We start from the raw sequence: 16617 nt of genomic DNA on the forward strand, positions 1-16617 counted from the left end.
ACTGAACTGTTTGTTTGGAGTCTCTCCAAATGCAGTTCAGTGATAGTTTCGCAACTGTTAGCCAGACCAAACCCAACTTTTGTTTCATTGTGTATTTGAAATGCACAATGTTTGATTTGAACAACCCTTTCAAAATGGCTATACAGGTTACAGACAGTTTTACACTTGCCTTGAAAGCAGTTCCCCAACCCTGCCAAAGCTTACTGCAGGCAGAACCTGGCTTTACCGCAAGAGATTATAATTAGACAAGAATATGTATTTTTGCAACATGTTACAACAGCAGTCATTTGACTGCTGTGTTTGCAAAATTTGAGACCATAAATTGATCATATGATCAGGAAATATCACAGTGGCAGTTCCAACCCCTGAAAGATGAGAAAGACCCATAAAAACAGCAATAGGCAATTGAGGACCAAGGCATGCAAAAACACCCTCCTCCTTCAAATATATTAGGCTAGTGATTGGCTTGAGGAATCCAAGTTACCAGGCAGACAATATGGTAAATGAATTTTCAAGACATCAATAGACAATTTATATTTCACACATTTCACACGTGTCCTTTTTAATCTGAAAGGGAAAATAAAGCTTCAAGAGGGTGTTTCCAGCAGATGCATCTGAAGAAGAGAAGCTCTAAGGGTTAAGATCCCAGCGCAAATGGTCTGCAGTGCATTCCCACTGAAAGAAATGTCCTTACCTTCAATACTGAAATAACACCGGGAGTGCTTTCGTTAGATTTGAAAGAAACAATGAACATGGCAGCAAGAAGGTGGTTTGTTTTGTTCTGGAATTAATAAATCTAGCACCTAGTCTTCCATTGTGAACAACAGGTGTGTTGCTAATTCAGAAATGAAAAAAAATTCAATTGCTTTCAGCTCATCCAGATGGAAATACAATCGTTTCAGCCAATCCAGATATAAATGCAATGCATGTGTTATTGAAATCAGATTGTACAAAAGAGCAAATTAGTGTGTGCATAAGCTTGTGTTGGAAATCAGCTTCTAAAATAACGAACATTGTATGTGTATATGTAGAAGGAATAATCATTAAATCTTCAAGTAAAAAATGGATCATAAAATTCTTCAAAGAGCCCTTAAGTTGGTATAAATGAACCATTCACTCTGAAGTTGGGGCTCTTGGAGAGACTAATATGGCAAACACAAAATTAGGAAATAGACCGTGTCCTTTAGGAAGTCTTTCTCCTAAAAATGTAAGGCCTGTGAAGGGTTTTTTAGATCATGAATGACCAGCTAGCATGTCTAAAGGTCCCAACAGAACAACTACACTTTCCCCTCCTGGATACACTTTCAGTGGCAGTTTTGAGGTCAGTTTATAAACTCCGGCAGAGAGGACTTAGCTGCGTACATAAGGACAGAAGGGATAGCTGAGAGAGAAACAGCATTTCTTCTGAACAAGGATGCATCTGCATAAATACTGGGATACAGTCCAGTCAGTGACGGCCTCATTTCAATCTGCCTCAAAGGAGTTCCAGTAAATCTGCCTATTATTCAAGCTCAGGCACTAACTACAGCAGCCAAGGATGATGAAACTGGAGTCCCCCAGCCAACTTCTGGAGCTCATTGACAGAGTGCCAAACGAAAATATGCAGCCGATTATAGAATATTTCACAGCTAATGTGGAGGAATAGGTGGCAGAGTAATGTAATAGGGAGGTATGTATCAGAGACCAGGATGCAGGTGGTTGTCCTCACTGGGCAGAGCAGGAATCAGGTTTAGTGGTTAGAGCATGTGTCAACAGCCAGGAGTAGGAGCCCAAGGTCAGAGCTGGAGTCAGAGGCCAGATGCCAGAGCCCAAGTCAGAAATCAGAGCCAAGGGTCAGGACCAGGTTACCTGGAGTGAGGCAAGGCAGGAGCAGGGCTGGAACAAGCAAGCACAGGAGCGATCGCAGCTGTGGGCGAATGCTTCAAGCAACCGAAGAACTGCTGCTGGGCTTAAGAGTTGGTCTGCTGACTCTTCCAACCAATCAGGCAGCCTACTTCAGGCCAGCTTCTGGGAAGACAGCCACACCTTGTCCCCTATGGCCAGATTAGAGACAGCCTGACGGTCTTAATCTGCATGGTGTTTATAGGCTTCTTTGGTGGACTGCAAGTGTTCCTTCCGCTGCCAACGCACCCGGTGTAGATGGGAGGCTAAATCAACAACAGCCAATTCTGGGGAGCTCATGGCTAAGTCTCGGTGTAAGCAGATGGGAAAGCCATCATTTGCAAATAACTGGCTGTGTTGGGTCGTGGCGTGGATTGCATTGCTATATGTGAATTCTGTGTAGCACAGCAGAGGAAGCCAGTTATCCTGGTGGGAACTCAAAAAGGAGCAGAGTTACTGCTCCAGGATTTGATGACACTCTGCTTGCCCTTTAATCTGCAGGTGATAGGTGGATGAACTCAATTTCTGCCAGAATTGGGAGATGAACTGAGGACCCCAGTCTGATAAAATGCCCATCAGTAGTGAAATACATTTCCCAAGAAGAGCCAAGCCGTCTCCTGTGCAGTAAGAACAGTACAGTGTGGGATGAAGTTCGCCATTTTTGTTAAGAGGTCGTCAACAACCTGGATTACTGAGTGTCCCTGTAAGCATGGCAGTTCCACAATGAAGTCCATTGATACAGTAGACCAAGGCTGTGGAGGCATGGGCAGAAGCTGCATCTCCACTGCATTATTAGCTTACTCCTCAGCAGCATCCATGCTCTAGACCATCCCCCTGACAGGCCAGCTAGTTTGAGTTTGAGGCCCAATTTAATTCCACAGAGATCTGTGGGTGTGGATGGGAGTTGGGTTACGGGCAATATTTGAGTCATGCTTCAAGGTGACACTGCAAGTGAAGTCAAGCCCTCAGTGCCACAGGAAAAGGGAGTAGAATGGGCATGTGTAGAGAACTGGTGTGTGTGTGGGTGGTGGGGCATTGGAGGACTATTGGATTAAGGTTTCCTGTGAGGCTGTAGGAAGGAAGAACCCAGACTATGCTCTAGTCAGGGCTGGAATAAAGGTGTTACTTTCTAGTTCCCTAGGGGACTCCAATGATCATCACCACTGAACTCTAAGCACATGAAGACATTCATTCTCCATACCAGGCAGTAAATTTCACCCTAGCATTGATGGGGCCACCCAAGACTTGGACACCCTCTATGGCTGCAGACTTGGTAATACTGTCTGCGCCCGCTCTGTATCTTGAAGAGAGACCATGAAGAAGCAAGCACGTGCAAAGACTGGCGAGTCAGGGAAAACAGGTCTAAATACATGAATGAGCAGTGCATTGGTGCCAGTTAGGGGAGTAAATGACCCCTCCTCCCCCAGGTTTTTGCATTTGCTCAAAGTTCCATAGGTCACAGAGCCAGGAGGCCCTTGCCCAACCCCTTGTAAGCAGTGGCCTTGTACTAAATCAGTATGGCTGCTACCAGAGCATCATTTCAGCTGCATGGTCACAATGCTGAAATTTGACCCGGCTGCCCCCTGGTACACGTGGAAGGGTAACCAGGCCAAATTTTAGTGAATGGTGCTGTGACCTGGTGCATGGGGTCACAATGCCACTTAGGGTCTCTCTCCACGAAGAGTTGGGGGGGCGGGGGGTGATTCCCAGCTGGCATAGACATACTACTAAAAATAGTAGTGCACCTGTGGTAGCATGGGCAGCAACAAGCGGTGGCATGGGCTAGCCATGTTGAGTATATACACACAGGGTTCAGGCAGGTGTGTATTCAGTATGACTAGCCCATGTTGCTGCTTCTTGCTGCCCATGCTACCACAGTTACACTGCTATTTTTAGTGAGCTAGTGCAAGTATTTCTACATGAGCTGGGAATCACACACCCAGATTTTTAGAGCAGATGTACCCTCATGGCTCTGGGCCAAATGGTGCGTCACAGGGAGTCTGTTCCTATATGGCAGAGCACAGGAGAATCTGCTGAGAACTCCACCCCTGGCAGCACTGGCTTGTACACTGTGTAAGTAAGAGAGAGGAGACTCCTCAGCTGAGGAGACCGATGGTTGTTGGGTGAGGTGGTGAGTGGGGAATGGGATGGGGGTGGGGGCCGGTTGTGGCGTGGGAGGAGGGACAGTGGAGACCAGAATTTGCCCCCTCAAGAAATATCCAAATTGGCACCACTGGCAGTGTGACAGACTAGCAGGGAGGCCATGATGTTGTTGTATCAACCAGGCAAGATACTAACAAACTTCAACAGAACTTTATTTTTACAGTGGAAACCTCGTTACCAAGCTGCTGCTGCACCCTCTGTAACTCTCACTCAGTGTCCTCAACTCCTCCCCCTCCTTCCTGTTTCCTGTCCTTTCAGACTCCCAACAGCCAGTGCTCCCAGTTCTAATAATACAAGCAGTATCTAAACACCACAGATGTGGGGAGAATTTTCGTGTGCCAACCAATATCATAAAAATTTCCCAGAAGCTTGCTGCCAAAAATGTACAGCATTAAATCCAGGAATGGTACCTTCCCAAACCACCAAGAATGATCCACTGACACAGCAACTCTGTGTACTGCTACCTCAAGGCTCCAGTTTGAATCTCAAACCTACCCTTTTGCCCCAGAACCTGGTAGGCGTGGGGAGATATACGGAGCAGAAACCTCTGCTCCTGCTGACCCCGGGCCTTTTGGGGTCCTTTCTAGCTGAAACAGTAATTTTACACATGAAAAGGATATACAGGGGTAAAATAATCATAATTTTGGATAGGTACTACTCAGACCCTGCACATAAAGTATTTTGGACACTTTATAAGTTCCTACAGGGAATCACCATTTTGTGAAGATCCTTGAACATCCATGTCCCTCTCCCATCTGAATTGTCTCTCTTTAGACTAATACTTACTGCAGGAATTTCATTTTCTGTTTTTTATTAATATTTTATACCTATTGCTCTTTATAAATAATATAAACAACAAGGAATGAGCCATATGGCATTTGGAAAGATTTTACGCCCGTAGCTAAAAGCAGTTATCACTTTGCTTCTAATAAACCCCAGCTGAGAAAGAAATGCGAAGGGAACAAGATCAAAAGTGGGTAAATGTCTGGCTGTGAAGATATGACTCTGGACTCATTAAAACTGCTGATTTTAACCCAAGAATGATCCCGGAGAAAGTAGAGGACTGTCAGTACCAATCCAGAAAAGCTTCAGTGCAATATGTCCATGCAATTTGTATAATTTCTAGCATGGCCAAAAACTGGCAGCCAGAACCGCAACAAGCACCAGCACAGACTAGCTTGAGAACCAAAAATGGAGTCTGTCAGGACACAACCTAATGAACCTAGGGCGAAAAACTGTGAGCACTGGTGACCAGTGGTTCAAAGCAGCCAGCTACCATAATAAAGGAGATTGGCATGTGATAGCAACAAACATGTGCTGTATGATTTGAAAGTATGGTTAGGAGGGGAACCTCTGTTTTTATGTCCACAAAAAATGGAAGATTTAGACTATTTACAGCTAGATTGTACCACCCATGATCATGTTACTCACTCCATAAAAGTAACTCCTAATGAAGTAAGTGTACTAGTGTAAGTGCTGAGAGAGTTTGGGTTGCACAACCTACCCCTTAAATACAAAATGCTGAGAGGTGCTAATGAAAATTTTGTAAATACTGATATTATTTACCGGTATATCTATATTGAGCTATCTCTGTGTGTATATTTTCTGAAGGCCTAAAATGTGCACTCTAGTTCATTGTATTCCAAAACAACTTCATAGTATTTTTTCCTTTCATTAGAAAATTGACCTGATTATATAGATAAATTAATGATTAACTCTATGAAATTTTGACAGTAAATCACTCCTTCCCTATAAACAAATAAATCTGTTAGTCTTTAAGGTGCCACCAGACTCCTCGTTGTTTTTGTGGATACAGACTAACACGGCTACCCCTCTGATACATCCTTTCCTATAGTGTGTATTTCAGCAAAAGGCTTAGGGCCAAATTCTGCTGCCCTTACTCATGCTGTGTCGTACCTTACGTACCAAGAAATGGGGTGACTCAAGGAATCAGATATTACTCACCATGAGTAAGAGTGACAGAATTAGGCCCTTGCACTGGAACGGATGGCCAAATCTAGCACTGTTCTCCCTCATCCCAACCAAGAGACAACGTATTCAGTCTTGACTTTAAGAACCTTTTTATAGACAGAACTGAAGATAGTAAAATGCCAGAGGCATGTTTGGAATTTAGAAAAGTTTATTTAAAGCCGTGCTATTAAAGATGGAATTTCATCCCGTTTCCCTGCTTGCTGCCACACATTTCCACCACAGCAAAAACCCAATAGACAGCCCTGATTTTTACAAAGCTAAGGAAGCGCTAAGCCCACTGAAGTTTGGGAAGATATCACCCACCAGAGGCAGCTCAGAGTTAAGTTGTCTGACATCTCTCAGATCAGGAGTGCTCGATGACAGGAATGTCTTGATCACAGGCAAATTTACAAAACTTTTTCCATTACATACTTGAGGAGAAAGCTTGGGAGAACAATAGGAAGAATTAGAGAATGATCCTGGGGCTACCTGTGAAGACATGCTATTTGGAGCATTGCCCCTGCCAGCTTCAGAAGCCTGAATCAGATTGGAATTAAGGGGAAAGGAAAGTAAGTCCACAGAAGATGAACGGGAGCGAGAAGACAAAGGAGCCAAAATGACTCCATTCCAATGAGAACATTGTGGAGAAAGACCAAGAGATGGAAGGGGAAGCTGATCCATGCTTCTTCCTATTTTCTGTTGCATTTGTGTACGATGGATCCCTGTAGATGGCAGGAGTCCTGGGATACTTTCAAAGGAAGCATGGAGCTTCTTATGAAGGGCTTGAGTCTTCATTTTTCTTAAAATGTGTTCTGGGCTAGAAGCACTTAGGTCTAGGTGATCACACATCGAGTCAATATTGTTTAATGATGGAGTGCTTCTTGAGGGAAATAAGGGACTTGTAGGCATGAGTGAGGGAGCAAATTTTCTTCCCCTGTCTCCATTATGTTCTTTAAAGTCCATTTTCACTCCGTTACTAGGCAAATGTGAATTTATTCCTTTTGAAACATGAGGAGAAGAAACACACGTCACCTCCAATCCTGATTTCCTAACCGGACTACATCCTTGAGAGCGAGACCCTTTGAGGGATATCACACCATCATTCTTTTTTGATTGCTCTTGATGCCCAAGTCTAATTTGAGAACGTGTCCAGATGGCTTCTTCTCCCTTCTGGGTGCGTTGCTGTACCTGGGATTTTGGTTTAGAAATCATAATAATTGGCGGAACATGTCTTGGCTTAGCAGAGACTAATGGGTTCACTTGCCGAGGATCTAATGCTTGTAGGTATTGCAGATTTGGTTTAGCTGAGGGTTGTGACTTGGAAAGATTAGAAGAAGGCTTAATGTTGGATTGTGGTGCTACATCTTTGCCAGTAATGAAGGGTGCCAAGTGTCTGGCAACAGATGAGTGATTCTGCTTAGCTGGGAGAACAGGCGAGTTATTAAGATATCGTTGCTGTACCTGGGAGTAGAATTACAAAATTATACTATTAAAACACACTATTCTAGGACAAACAGTAATAATGGACAGTGTTCTTTCTGGGTAATAAAATATCTCTGGGGTAGGGGAAAGGGAAAAGGAATGCATATGATCCAGAGACTGTACTGCATGCTTGCATGTGTGCATCTCCTTCAATACTGGTCAGTAAAATTATATCTAGTATTCACATCTCACTTTTAAAATAAGCATTACTAGATGCTGTGTCCTGTTTTTGGATTAAAAAAAAGCAACAGAGATTGTGTTCCTGAAAAGCACAAAACAACAATAACTATATAGGACACTTGGTACCATATAATCTCTACAACAGGAAGAAACACCCTTCCAGTGCATATCACCGCAGCTTCAAATTCAGTACTCAACTAGAATGTGAACAGTGTAAAGGAATCCACTTCAGAGCTACTGAATTGCACTGGACCACTTTTCATCCAGCAACTCTCACCATAATAATAATTACAGCAGAGAAGAGAGCATCACATTCCTAGTCTTGGCCTGGCTTCAGGAATCCTCTACAGTAATTGAACCACAAAGTAAACAGGGACTGGCATTCTGGAATTCCCATTCCTTTAGCGTTCCCTCCCAATACTGTAAGTGAAAAGTAACCCCACTGTAGCCCATGGAATTACACTGGGGTAAGTGTAATTTTCAGTGAAAGACTTTCAAACAGAACTACATCCCATCCCAGCTCTCCATTTATAAGGGGTCACTTTGTGGGGACAAACAAGGATCTGGCACAAATGGACTCAGTCTTTCCTACCTCCTTGGCCCAAGCTGGCTTCTCACTTGCATTCATTCCCTCCTTGTAATGGTACAGCGGCTTCTTCTCTGCTGGCCTCTGGTCTTGCCGTTGCTGCTGCTGCTGCTGCAGGGAGACCAGGTAGTCTCGCTCCTGTTGAAGTTGTCTCTGCAGCCTCTCCGCTTGTCTCTGCTCCTCTAACTGTTTGCGTTTATACTCCTACCCAAGAACAACACCACCGTAACATGGGTGTGAGAAGCTGTATAGAGATAGTCAGGCTAGTGTGTGAGCGATCAGATATTTATCAGTTTGGTGAAAAATAAACCCAAATAAATAGCATGGCTTAGCCCTATGAAGCCAATCAGTTCTTAAGCCGGTGGGGGCCCAGTGAAGGAGTAAACCATAAAGAAACCTGGCGAGAGACATATTCTAAGAGCCAGAACCAAAGAATCCTGCGAATTTTAATTCCAGCTTTGACACAAGTTAGGCTCTCTGCCCTTACTTCTCATATGGAAACTGGGGATGTTAATATTCTTAACGGGGCACTGTAGAAATCAATTACTTAGGGCCAGATTTGGACCCCTTGCTCACACAGGGGAGCAGCTGCTTGCACAAGTAGTTCCACCTAGGCCAATTAGTCTGAGCAATCATTCCCCACTGGAGGAATGGGTTTCTGGCCCTTCATGATTATAAAGAAGTTTGGAAATGACGGTCCCCATCAAGACCTTGTACATGCAGTGCAGCTCCAGGGCCGTTAACATAGTCACTCACCCCCTCTTATGCCAGGGTTAAATTTGGTCCAAGGAGGGCTACATAAGTACTAAGTATATTAACTTCAATCACTGTGGTTGAGATTTTAAAGCCACATTTCAAATGGGAGCTTGGTATCTAAATCCCTTAAGCAGCCTCTATGTTCAAAGAACAGAATCAGGTTCACACTGAGTTGACCAAACAGAAAATCCATTGAATAATTTGAGATCCTTGCTGGGTTGGTAAGTTACAACTGCTGATCACCAGGTTTTGCAGAGGAGGACCCATCTAGTGAGGTGCTGAGTGCCTTCATTTCATACTGAAGCCACTGGGAGTTGGTTGGTACTCAGCAGCTCATAGGAGTGGGTGATTGTGGCAACACTTGAATTGCAGAGCCAATTAATGGATCTCTCTGAAGCACTGGGGCTTTTTAAAGGTTTAATTAATAATCATTAATAGTTAAGTACCTTTAAAAAGGAAGGATTTTTACGAGTTCCCTCTTTCTCTAAATAAAGCCAGTGGAAACAGAGACCAATAATGAGCTCTGTTTTATTGAAAAGAAAACCATAAATACTGATAAATATAACTCTCGCTTTAAACAAAAAAAGAAAAAGGGGCAATTCAGGAGATAATGCAATAAAAAACATTGTCTAAAATGGAAGCAGCATGAGAAGGGAACACAAAATGTTCCTGTCAAGAAAGTAAAACTAATAGTTTGCAAATGAAATATGGCTATCATAACTTGTAAAGCTGAGTGGGTATGCAGAGTACAAGTACATTTCAGTTTGATTGTATTCCAGTACGCTGCTAACGGCCTTAAAAATTACTCTGCAATAAACACAGTGGGGCTGAGAAGCGGCCTGCACTTCTAATGAAGCCAAAAGCATGCCAACGTTACAGAGACAGACTGAGTGAGAAAGGAGCTCGCAGCAAGGATATCGAATCAGTGAGAGGTCACGGAATTGAGAGGAAAAAAATACAAGAATTCGGAGCGCGGCTCCATTTGCATTTATGAAACAAAAACCTCAGCATGTTATTCTTAGCAGAGTGGCGTCTTGGAGAATTGTGAGGTTATGAGGTTTATGGGTTTAATTAAATCCGTGCAGCGGGTGATTGTATGCAAGTTACCTACATAGCCCGACTCATTATACTAGCCATTCAGAGGGCATGGGGACACACAGGCACACACAGACAGGCACGCTACAAACAGAAAGCGGGTAAGCAGGGATGTGGTCTCCCCATTACCAGAAGTAGAGCTTGTTCCTGCAGTAACTGCTGCTGCAGGATCTCTAACTGTCTCTGCTCCTCCTCTAACTGTCGCCTGATGTACTCCTGGAGACATGGGCAGCAAGGATCAGGGTGAAGGGGTGGGGAAAGAGAGAAGAGAAAAAGAGCCAGTAATTCCACAGAGGAAGGAGCTGCTGCATGAAGGATAGAAATGGCAGAAACACTAAGGGGACCCTGGCTCAAACACAGAGAGATTCAACTGCAAAAGAACACAAAGTCAATTAATTTAAACTGAAAACACTGAGAATTTCACCTGCCTGTAGCTGATTGAAATGACACAAACTTTACATTCTACCGTATTGAAAAAAAAGTAAAAGGCACAGCTATAATTTGAGGGCAACATTTTGTTCCGAGTTACTCCAACCTAAATAGAGATTAACTCCATTACAGACTATGCAAGTACTTTGGAATTACACTGGTGTAAAGTGAGTTCAGAATTTGGACCTTGAAGGGTGGGTTTTTGTTTTTTTTAAATAAATTAGTCTCTTCCATATGAGCAGAGGAAGGGAAATGATTTTAAGTGGGCAGAACAAAAAAGTGATTCCTTTGGGCCTTTGAAAATCTCCACCTCTGTCCTTTCACTTTCCTTATCTGTAGGATGTAACGTAAGGCCAGGTCTACACTACCAAGTTTTGTCGGCGTAGCTATGTCTGAGAAAACTATACCCCTTAGCAGGCATAGCTATGCCAGCAAAATCCCTATTGTACACGCAGCTACGCTGACAGTGTCAGCATAGCTAATGTCGTCTGAGGAGGTAGTGTAACTATGCTGGCAGAGAAACTGCTTCTGTTGGCATAAGCTGAATCCACACCAGGGAGCTTTGCTGGTATAGCTATACCGGCAAAGCACTGGTAGTATAGACAAGTATTCCCAACCCTGAAGTGGCATTGCAAGCCTTCATTAGTTAGGGGACAATCCCTTAAGGTCTTGCTCATGGAACACTCCAGTGTAGGCGATGGTAGTTCCAAGGAAGTCAACGGGAATTTCACACCCGGTTCTTGAACAGGACAAGGTCTTTAGTGCTTATACAGCATCTTGAAGATGTAAAGCACCTTTGTAAGTTCTGTAGTGTTATCAGAAAAGATAAAAAGTTCTATGGCTACTATGAATTATGCAAAATGTTGCTCAACGGGACAGCCTCAGGACTGTGATATTCATCTTATTTTCATGAGTGGGGATGAGGGTCAAGCGTTAAGCAAACCCCATTCTAAAGTTGGAAATGACAAATCAGCACTTCTACTCTTTTTATATATTTTCCTCTACTCTTTTTACCCTACTATCCTGAGAAGCCACGTGTTCTAAGAGCTATAAAGAGGTCAGTTCAGGCAGAGGAGGGACCAGTTTTGTTGGGAACCAAGGTAAAGTACTAGAGACAGTAGTAAACAAAAGCTTTATATAGGGAGCGTGGGAGTGGGAAAATGTATATTAAGTGGCCCCAGAATTGCTGGCCAACAGATAGAAGGGAATTAATACAGTGAAAAGCAATAAACAGGGGGTTAGCAATTAAGCAATTTACTTTTTAGTGATGAAAGTGATCAAATGTGAGAGAAATAAGTCGATTTGCTTTTAACTTACTAAATGAATTGTAATTTACCACTGCTCGCAAAGAACTAAAATATCACAATAGACAATAATCCCAAGAGGAAGCAATTTTGACCTCAGAATTCAGCCTTCGATGTTAGGGACTGATTCACCCAGAATCCTCTGCAGATTTACCTGCTCGTGCTCTGCACGCCTCCTCTCTTCCTCTCGACGCATTTGCTCCTCATAATGCCGCCTCTGCTCTCTTTCCTGCTGCTTCCTCATCTCCTTCTCTCTTCTCTGCTGCTATGGGCACAAAAATCCTAGGTAAACTATTAAGGTATTTGCAAATGCAAATAAAAAGCAGGCAGAAGTTCTTTACGTCACTTAAGAAAAACATTCTTGTCCATGCTTTTCAGAAGCAATTTTACATGGTGAGGGTATGTAAAAGCTGGATTTTCAGAAAGGCCTGCAAAATTGGGTGTGAACTTTTTCCACTACCGCATTTGTCCTATGCAAAAAACAAGGGGCTCTGTTATCCTCTCAGTTGCATGCATGACTCCCAGTGAATTCAACAGATCTTGTGCACATGTGTAACTGAGAGTACCTGGGTCCTGAACATGTAAATACAAATATTAAAAAAGTGACACCGATTGCTGCCAAAATCATGACATTTCAGAGTACAGCAGAAACACAAGGACAGGATGGAGGCAGAAAGCGTGTGACAGAGCAGGCTGCTGTATTTTGTCAGCAAGCCTAATGAGGCAAACATATCCTTGGTTGCATACTCAGCCAAAACTGGATGGCAGCATGGATGTTGCTCATATTGGCAAGAATGGGGTGCTTGGTGAGCTTTGTGTGAGAAGAAATGCTCTTCCAGCTCACTGCCATTTCACAGAAGGGCCGATGTCTGAGCTCTGAAAGGCTAGAGGGATGCACCACGATCTCTTCTGTATGCTTTGCAGACAACAGCTGCAATTCAGAGGCTGTCTGCGTCTGCAACCACACTGGCCATCGACAAAAGAGTTAGACAAAGGCAGTTTAGTGCTGACAGACATCCACCCACAGTCCTCGCCTGAGCAGTGCCGCACACAGGACAAAACAGCAGCTTCATCCAACACAAGTGCACTGCTCCCACCCACTTTCAAAAGAAAACAAATGTAGGGGCCATATTGCTGCACTTTATAAATAAATAAGAATCATGTGGGGGGCCTGATCCTGAGACATAGAGAAGTCTTACTGGAGTGAATGGGACTACTCACTGAGAAGGTAATGCTTGCCTATTATGCTGACAGGATCAGACCTTTTGCATGGTCTTTTTTCACCAAGTTATCTTGTTTACTAAGGAAAATAAAGCTTTTAATCAAGTCATTTGAAGATCAAATTGCTTTTTTTATGTGGAAGATCTGCATGTTTGCAACCTCTTTCCTGGAAATCAATATGGTTTTCTAATTACATGCCACTCAGGTCCTACATGCAGTGCATATGCAATATCGATCACGGCGAAGGGAGAGATGTGCTGACAACGTGCCCAATGTGCTCCAAGACAGAAACGAAAAAGTGTAAAATAATTAATTAGCAATGGGCTTAACTGGTTCAGCCACCTCCACGTACAAAGCTGGCTGGCTTTCACTTTCTGCTGCGCTGTTCAAAATGCATTTCCCAACTTTCTCAACTTGTGCCACTGCTTACCATTTTATCTACTATACACGTGCCTTTCTACTGGGGGAAAAGTGCATCTTGCCATACTTACACCCCCATTCAAGCTTACAGATACCATCACCACTTACATAACATCTTGCTGGGGCACTTGTTCAGTCCTGAATCTGAGGGAAGAGTGCCAGCTCCCACCAACCAAAACACCTGGTTATGCCTTAATTGATGGGAGTGACTTGTTCAAGTTCAGTTATGAAGAGTTCACTCAACTTCAGGTGATCTGGCTGGGGTGTGGAGGGGAGGTAACCATGAATCTGAGACTAAATAAGCTTTAGAGTCAAAAAGCCTGTTTCTCCTTGCCTTTATACTAGTCTTACTCCAGTGTAAGTCCACTGACTTAATCCTGATTTTCATCTGTGCCAGAAGAGATTCAGGCCCAAGATATTTGAGCTACTCTGGCAAACAAATAATAGAAAGATGGTTGGTGCTGGGCTACTCTGCTCAGAGTGGCGTAAAACAAAAATGCTAGACAACACTGCTTCCACTAGGAGTTTCTTAGGGGTATGACCTATAAGAGAGGGATAGGCTTAGAAACAGGACCCAAAAGCAATAGACACACCTGTATGTTATCTGCCTGTTTTCTATCCTCATTATGCAAAAACATCAATTCAGTGGATAGTGTGACAGATTGACCACCAGAGGACAGTAGCGTGCAAATATTGGCTAACAGGGACCTTTGGGTCTGTGGGAACTCCATAGGCTCCAGTGCAGTAACACACAGCTGTAATAAGGTGCCAATACACACACACTTCAGAAATTACGTGCATTTTTTTCAATCAGACATCTCTGCCACTGCAGATACAGTTACTCTGGGCCCTGTAGTGGCTAGGTGGATAAGTAATGTTCTGTACTGCAATATATTAGGCAAATCATGTGCATTACAATGGCTCCTATGGAGCTGATCTGTTTTGGGAAAATAATGGATGTATTAAAAATTGCCATTGTGCACATGCTGTATTTAAGAATTTTAAAAAATGTATCACGTGGTGCAGTACAATAGAGTCATGGTCACTCGGTCACTCTGAAAGGGCCTTTCACTTTAAAGACACGGGTCTCATTAGGTAGGTCTGCACTGCAGTCTTAGGTGTGATGCAGCTTGGGTAGGCACACCCACGCTAGCTTTCATCTAGCTACAAGAGCTAAAAATAGCAGTGAAAACCTGCTGGAGTAAGTTTCATGGTGGTTAGCAAAGGGAATAGATACCCAGGGTGACTGGATGGGGTTACACAGCTGATGCTGCCACATCTTCATGTCTATTTTTAGCTGTACTACCTAGATTAAAGCTAGCTTGTGTATGCCTACCTGAGCTGCAATCACACCTGCACATCTGTAGTGTAGATATACACTATTAGTGACATGGATGGGAATGGGCATTTGGCTGTATTTTGGGGAAATCTCCCACCGTTATTCTAGTTCCAATGCAGCTCTAATGATAGCAGTGGTGAGAAAGTTAGTGTTGGTCGGCCACTGGCATTTTTACCAGTGTTATTAATCCTGCTCAGAGCAGGAAAATTACATTTTTGTAAAACTATTTACAGCTGTAGGGTTCAGAAAGCAAAAATGTCACAGTGTAAACATAGTCACATTATCCACGTTTTATTTAATATTTTATCGGTGTGTGTTATCTTATATATTTGTATTCTTTTTTGAATCCATATGACTGTTTCTGTTGTGGAAATCTATACTATAAAATACACAGGTCATGGCTGAATTAACCCTGCAGCAGCGGTCATAATTTATGGGAGTTCCTAACTTTTGAGTTCTCAATCTGACACCCTAAAATGTCCTTCTGATGAAATCTCTCTATCAATGGAGGTCATTGTCATTACATGTGTGCACAGACACACCATATATATTTACACACACACACACACACACACACACTCATGAAAATGCTCTGTATAGAACACCCCATTTGACAACTAACTGGATATACTAATCTGAACTTCCAAATAACTACTGAGTGCTAAGCTATAATATTGCACTGTTATTTTAATAACACATCAACATAATAAAATAAGTAACGCCTGGCTCTTCAGACTGGTATGATGAAGCTAAAATATGTTTGGGAATCTAGACTGAGAATACCGAGCTACTGCATGCCTTCCTGCCAGCATGATAGTCATTTGTCAGGTCACATTATGACCGACTGCAGCTAACAGCTGAGTGAATTAAAGGCCATTTCACCAGAGATACTATGAATTAGCAGAAGACTCAGTCTCCTGAGGTGCTGGAATTGCTTCAGCTCACTGCTCTGCTTCTACAGCCAGCAGGCATTCGGAGATGACCTGGAAGCATGACAGAGTGGGTGAAGATTCCAGCACCGCATTGTTTTCTCATCTACCCCTGCCTATGCGGCTGCCAATTTCACGGGCTCTGGCTGTGCTGAATCGATGCTGTTGGAATGACTGAAACAGAGGTTCCTCTCAATCAGGGATTCAGAGCAGCAGGAACATGACAGAAAATGGCAGCAAAAGATTAGAAGATGCTTTTTTATTTGTCTCCTTTTCTCCTCCATCTGTCCATCTTCTCTCCCCCCCCCCATGTGATAATGCTTTCCTAAGCCCTGGGTGTCTATTGTATATGTTCACACTATACAGACCTTTTATTCATATAAGCAAAGACTACCAATTAATTGTGAGTGTATTTATATAGCTTCACAGGTGAGGCTACATGCAGCTTTTTGGCAAGACACAATGAGATCCTATTTATACAGCATTAGAAATGACAGGCTTTAAATATTGATGGTGGGAGCCAAATGAAGGCACAGACACTACTGGGAAGGTCCTCTGAGGCCTGGCATGAAAAGATGACTTCAAAAGAATAACAGTTCACTCTGCTAAACTAGACACACTTGGGAATAGGAAGTATAACTGAGTCATAGAAGGTCAGAACCATGGCACAACCTGCAGGCTAATTCTGAAAGGCAATAATGTTCGTAAGAAGCAGCTCTTGGGAAAAATGCAACTCCTGCTACCAAATGTAAATATGAGTCACCAGACAGGAAGAAGGGGAATTCCAAGTAACAAATGGAAACACATATTCTAAGTAGCAGCGTCTTTGCGATATGCTATCTTTCTAGGCCACCAGTGAAA

The 16617-nt window shown here is 43.1% G+C and overlaps 1 protein-coding gene across 9 annotated transcripts in view; it reads right to left on the reverse strand.

Annotated features, from left to right (window-relative positions):
* Nucleotides 1-16617, reverse strand: part of TNIK (TRAF2 and NCK interacting kinase) — a 313537-nt gene that overhangs the window by 54152 nt on the left and 242768 nt on the right. For 5 of the 9 annotated variants that reach the window (XM_054040029.1, XM_054040028.1, XM_054040027.1 and 2 more), the window contains exons 13-16: nt 12002-12112; nt 10244-10330; nt 8270-8467; nt 6340-7476 (exon numbers count right to left, since the gene is read on the reverse strand). In XM_054040029.1, coding sequence (XP_053896004.1) covers nt 6340-7476; nt 8270-8467; nt 10244-10330; nt 12002-12112 — 1533 coding nt within the window. The remainder of the gene's footprint in view (nt 1-6339; nt 7477-8269; nt 8468-10243; nt 10331-12001; nt 12113-16617) is intronic. The other 4 variants (XM_054040025.1, XM_054040026.1, XM_054040030.1 and 1 more) reach the window with 4 other exon arrangements.

The sequence above is a fragment of the Malaclemys terrapin genome, chromosome 9 (genome assembly GCF_027887155.1).
Source record: "Malaclemys terrapin pileata isolate rMalTer1 chromosome 9, rMalTer1.hap1, whole genome shotgun sequence".
In the NCBI taxonomy this organism is placed as follows: Eukaryota; Metazoa; Chordata; order Testudines; family Emydidae; genus Malaclemys; species Malaclemys terrapin.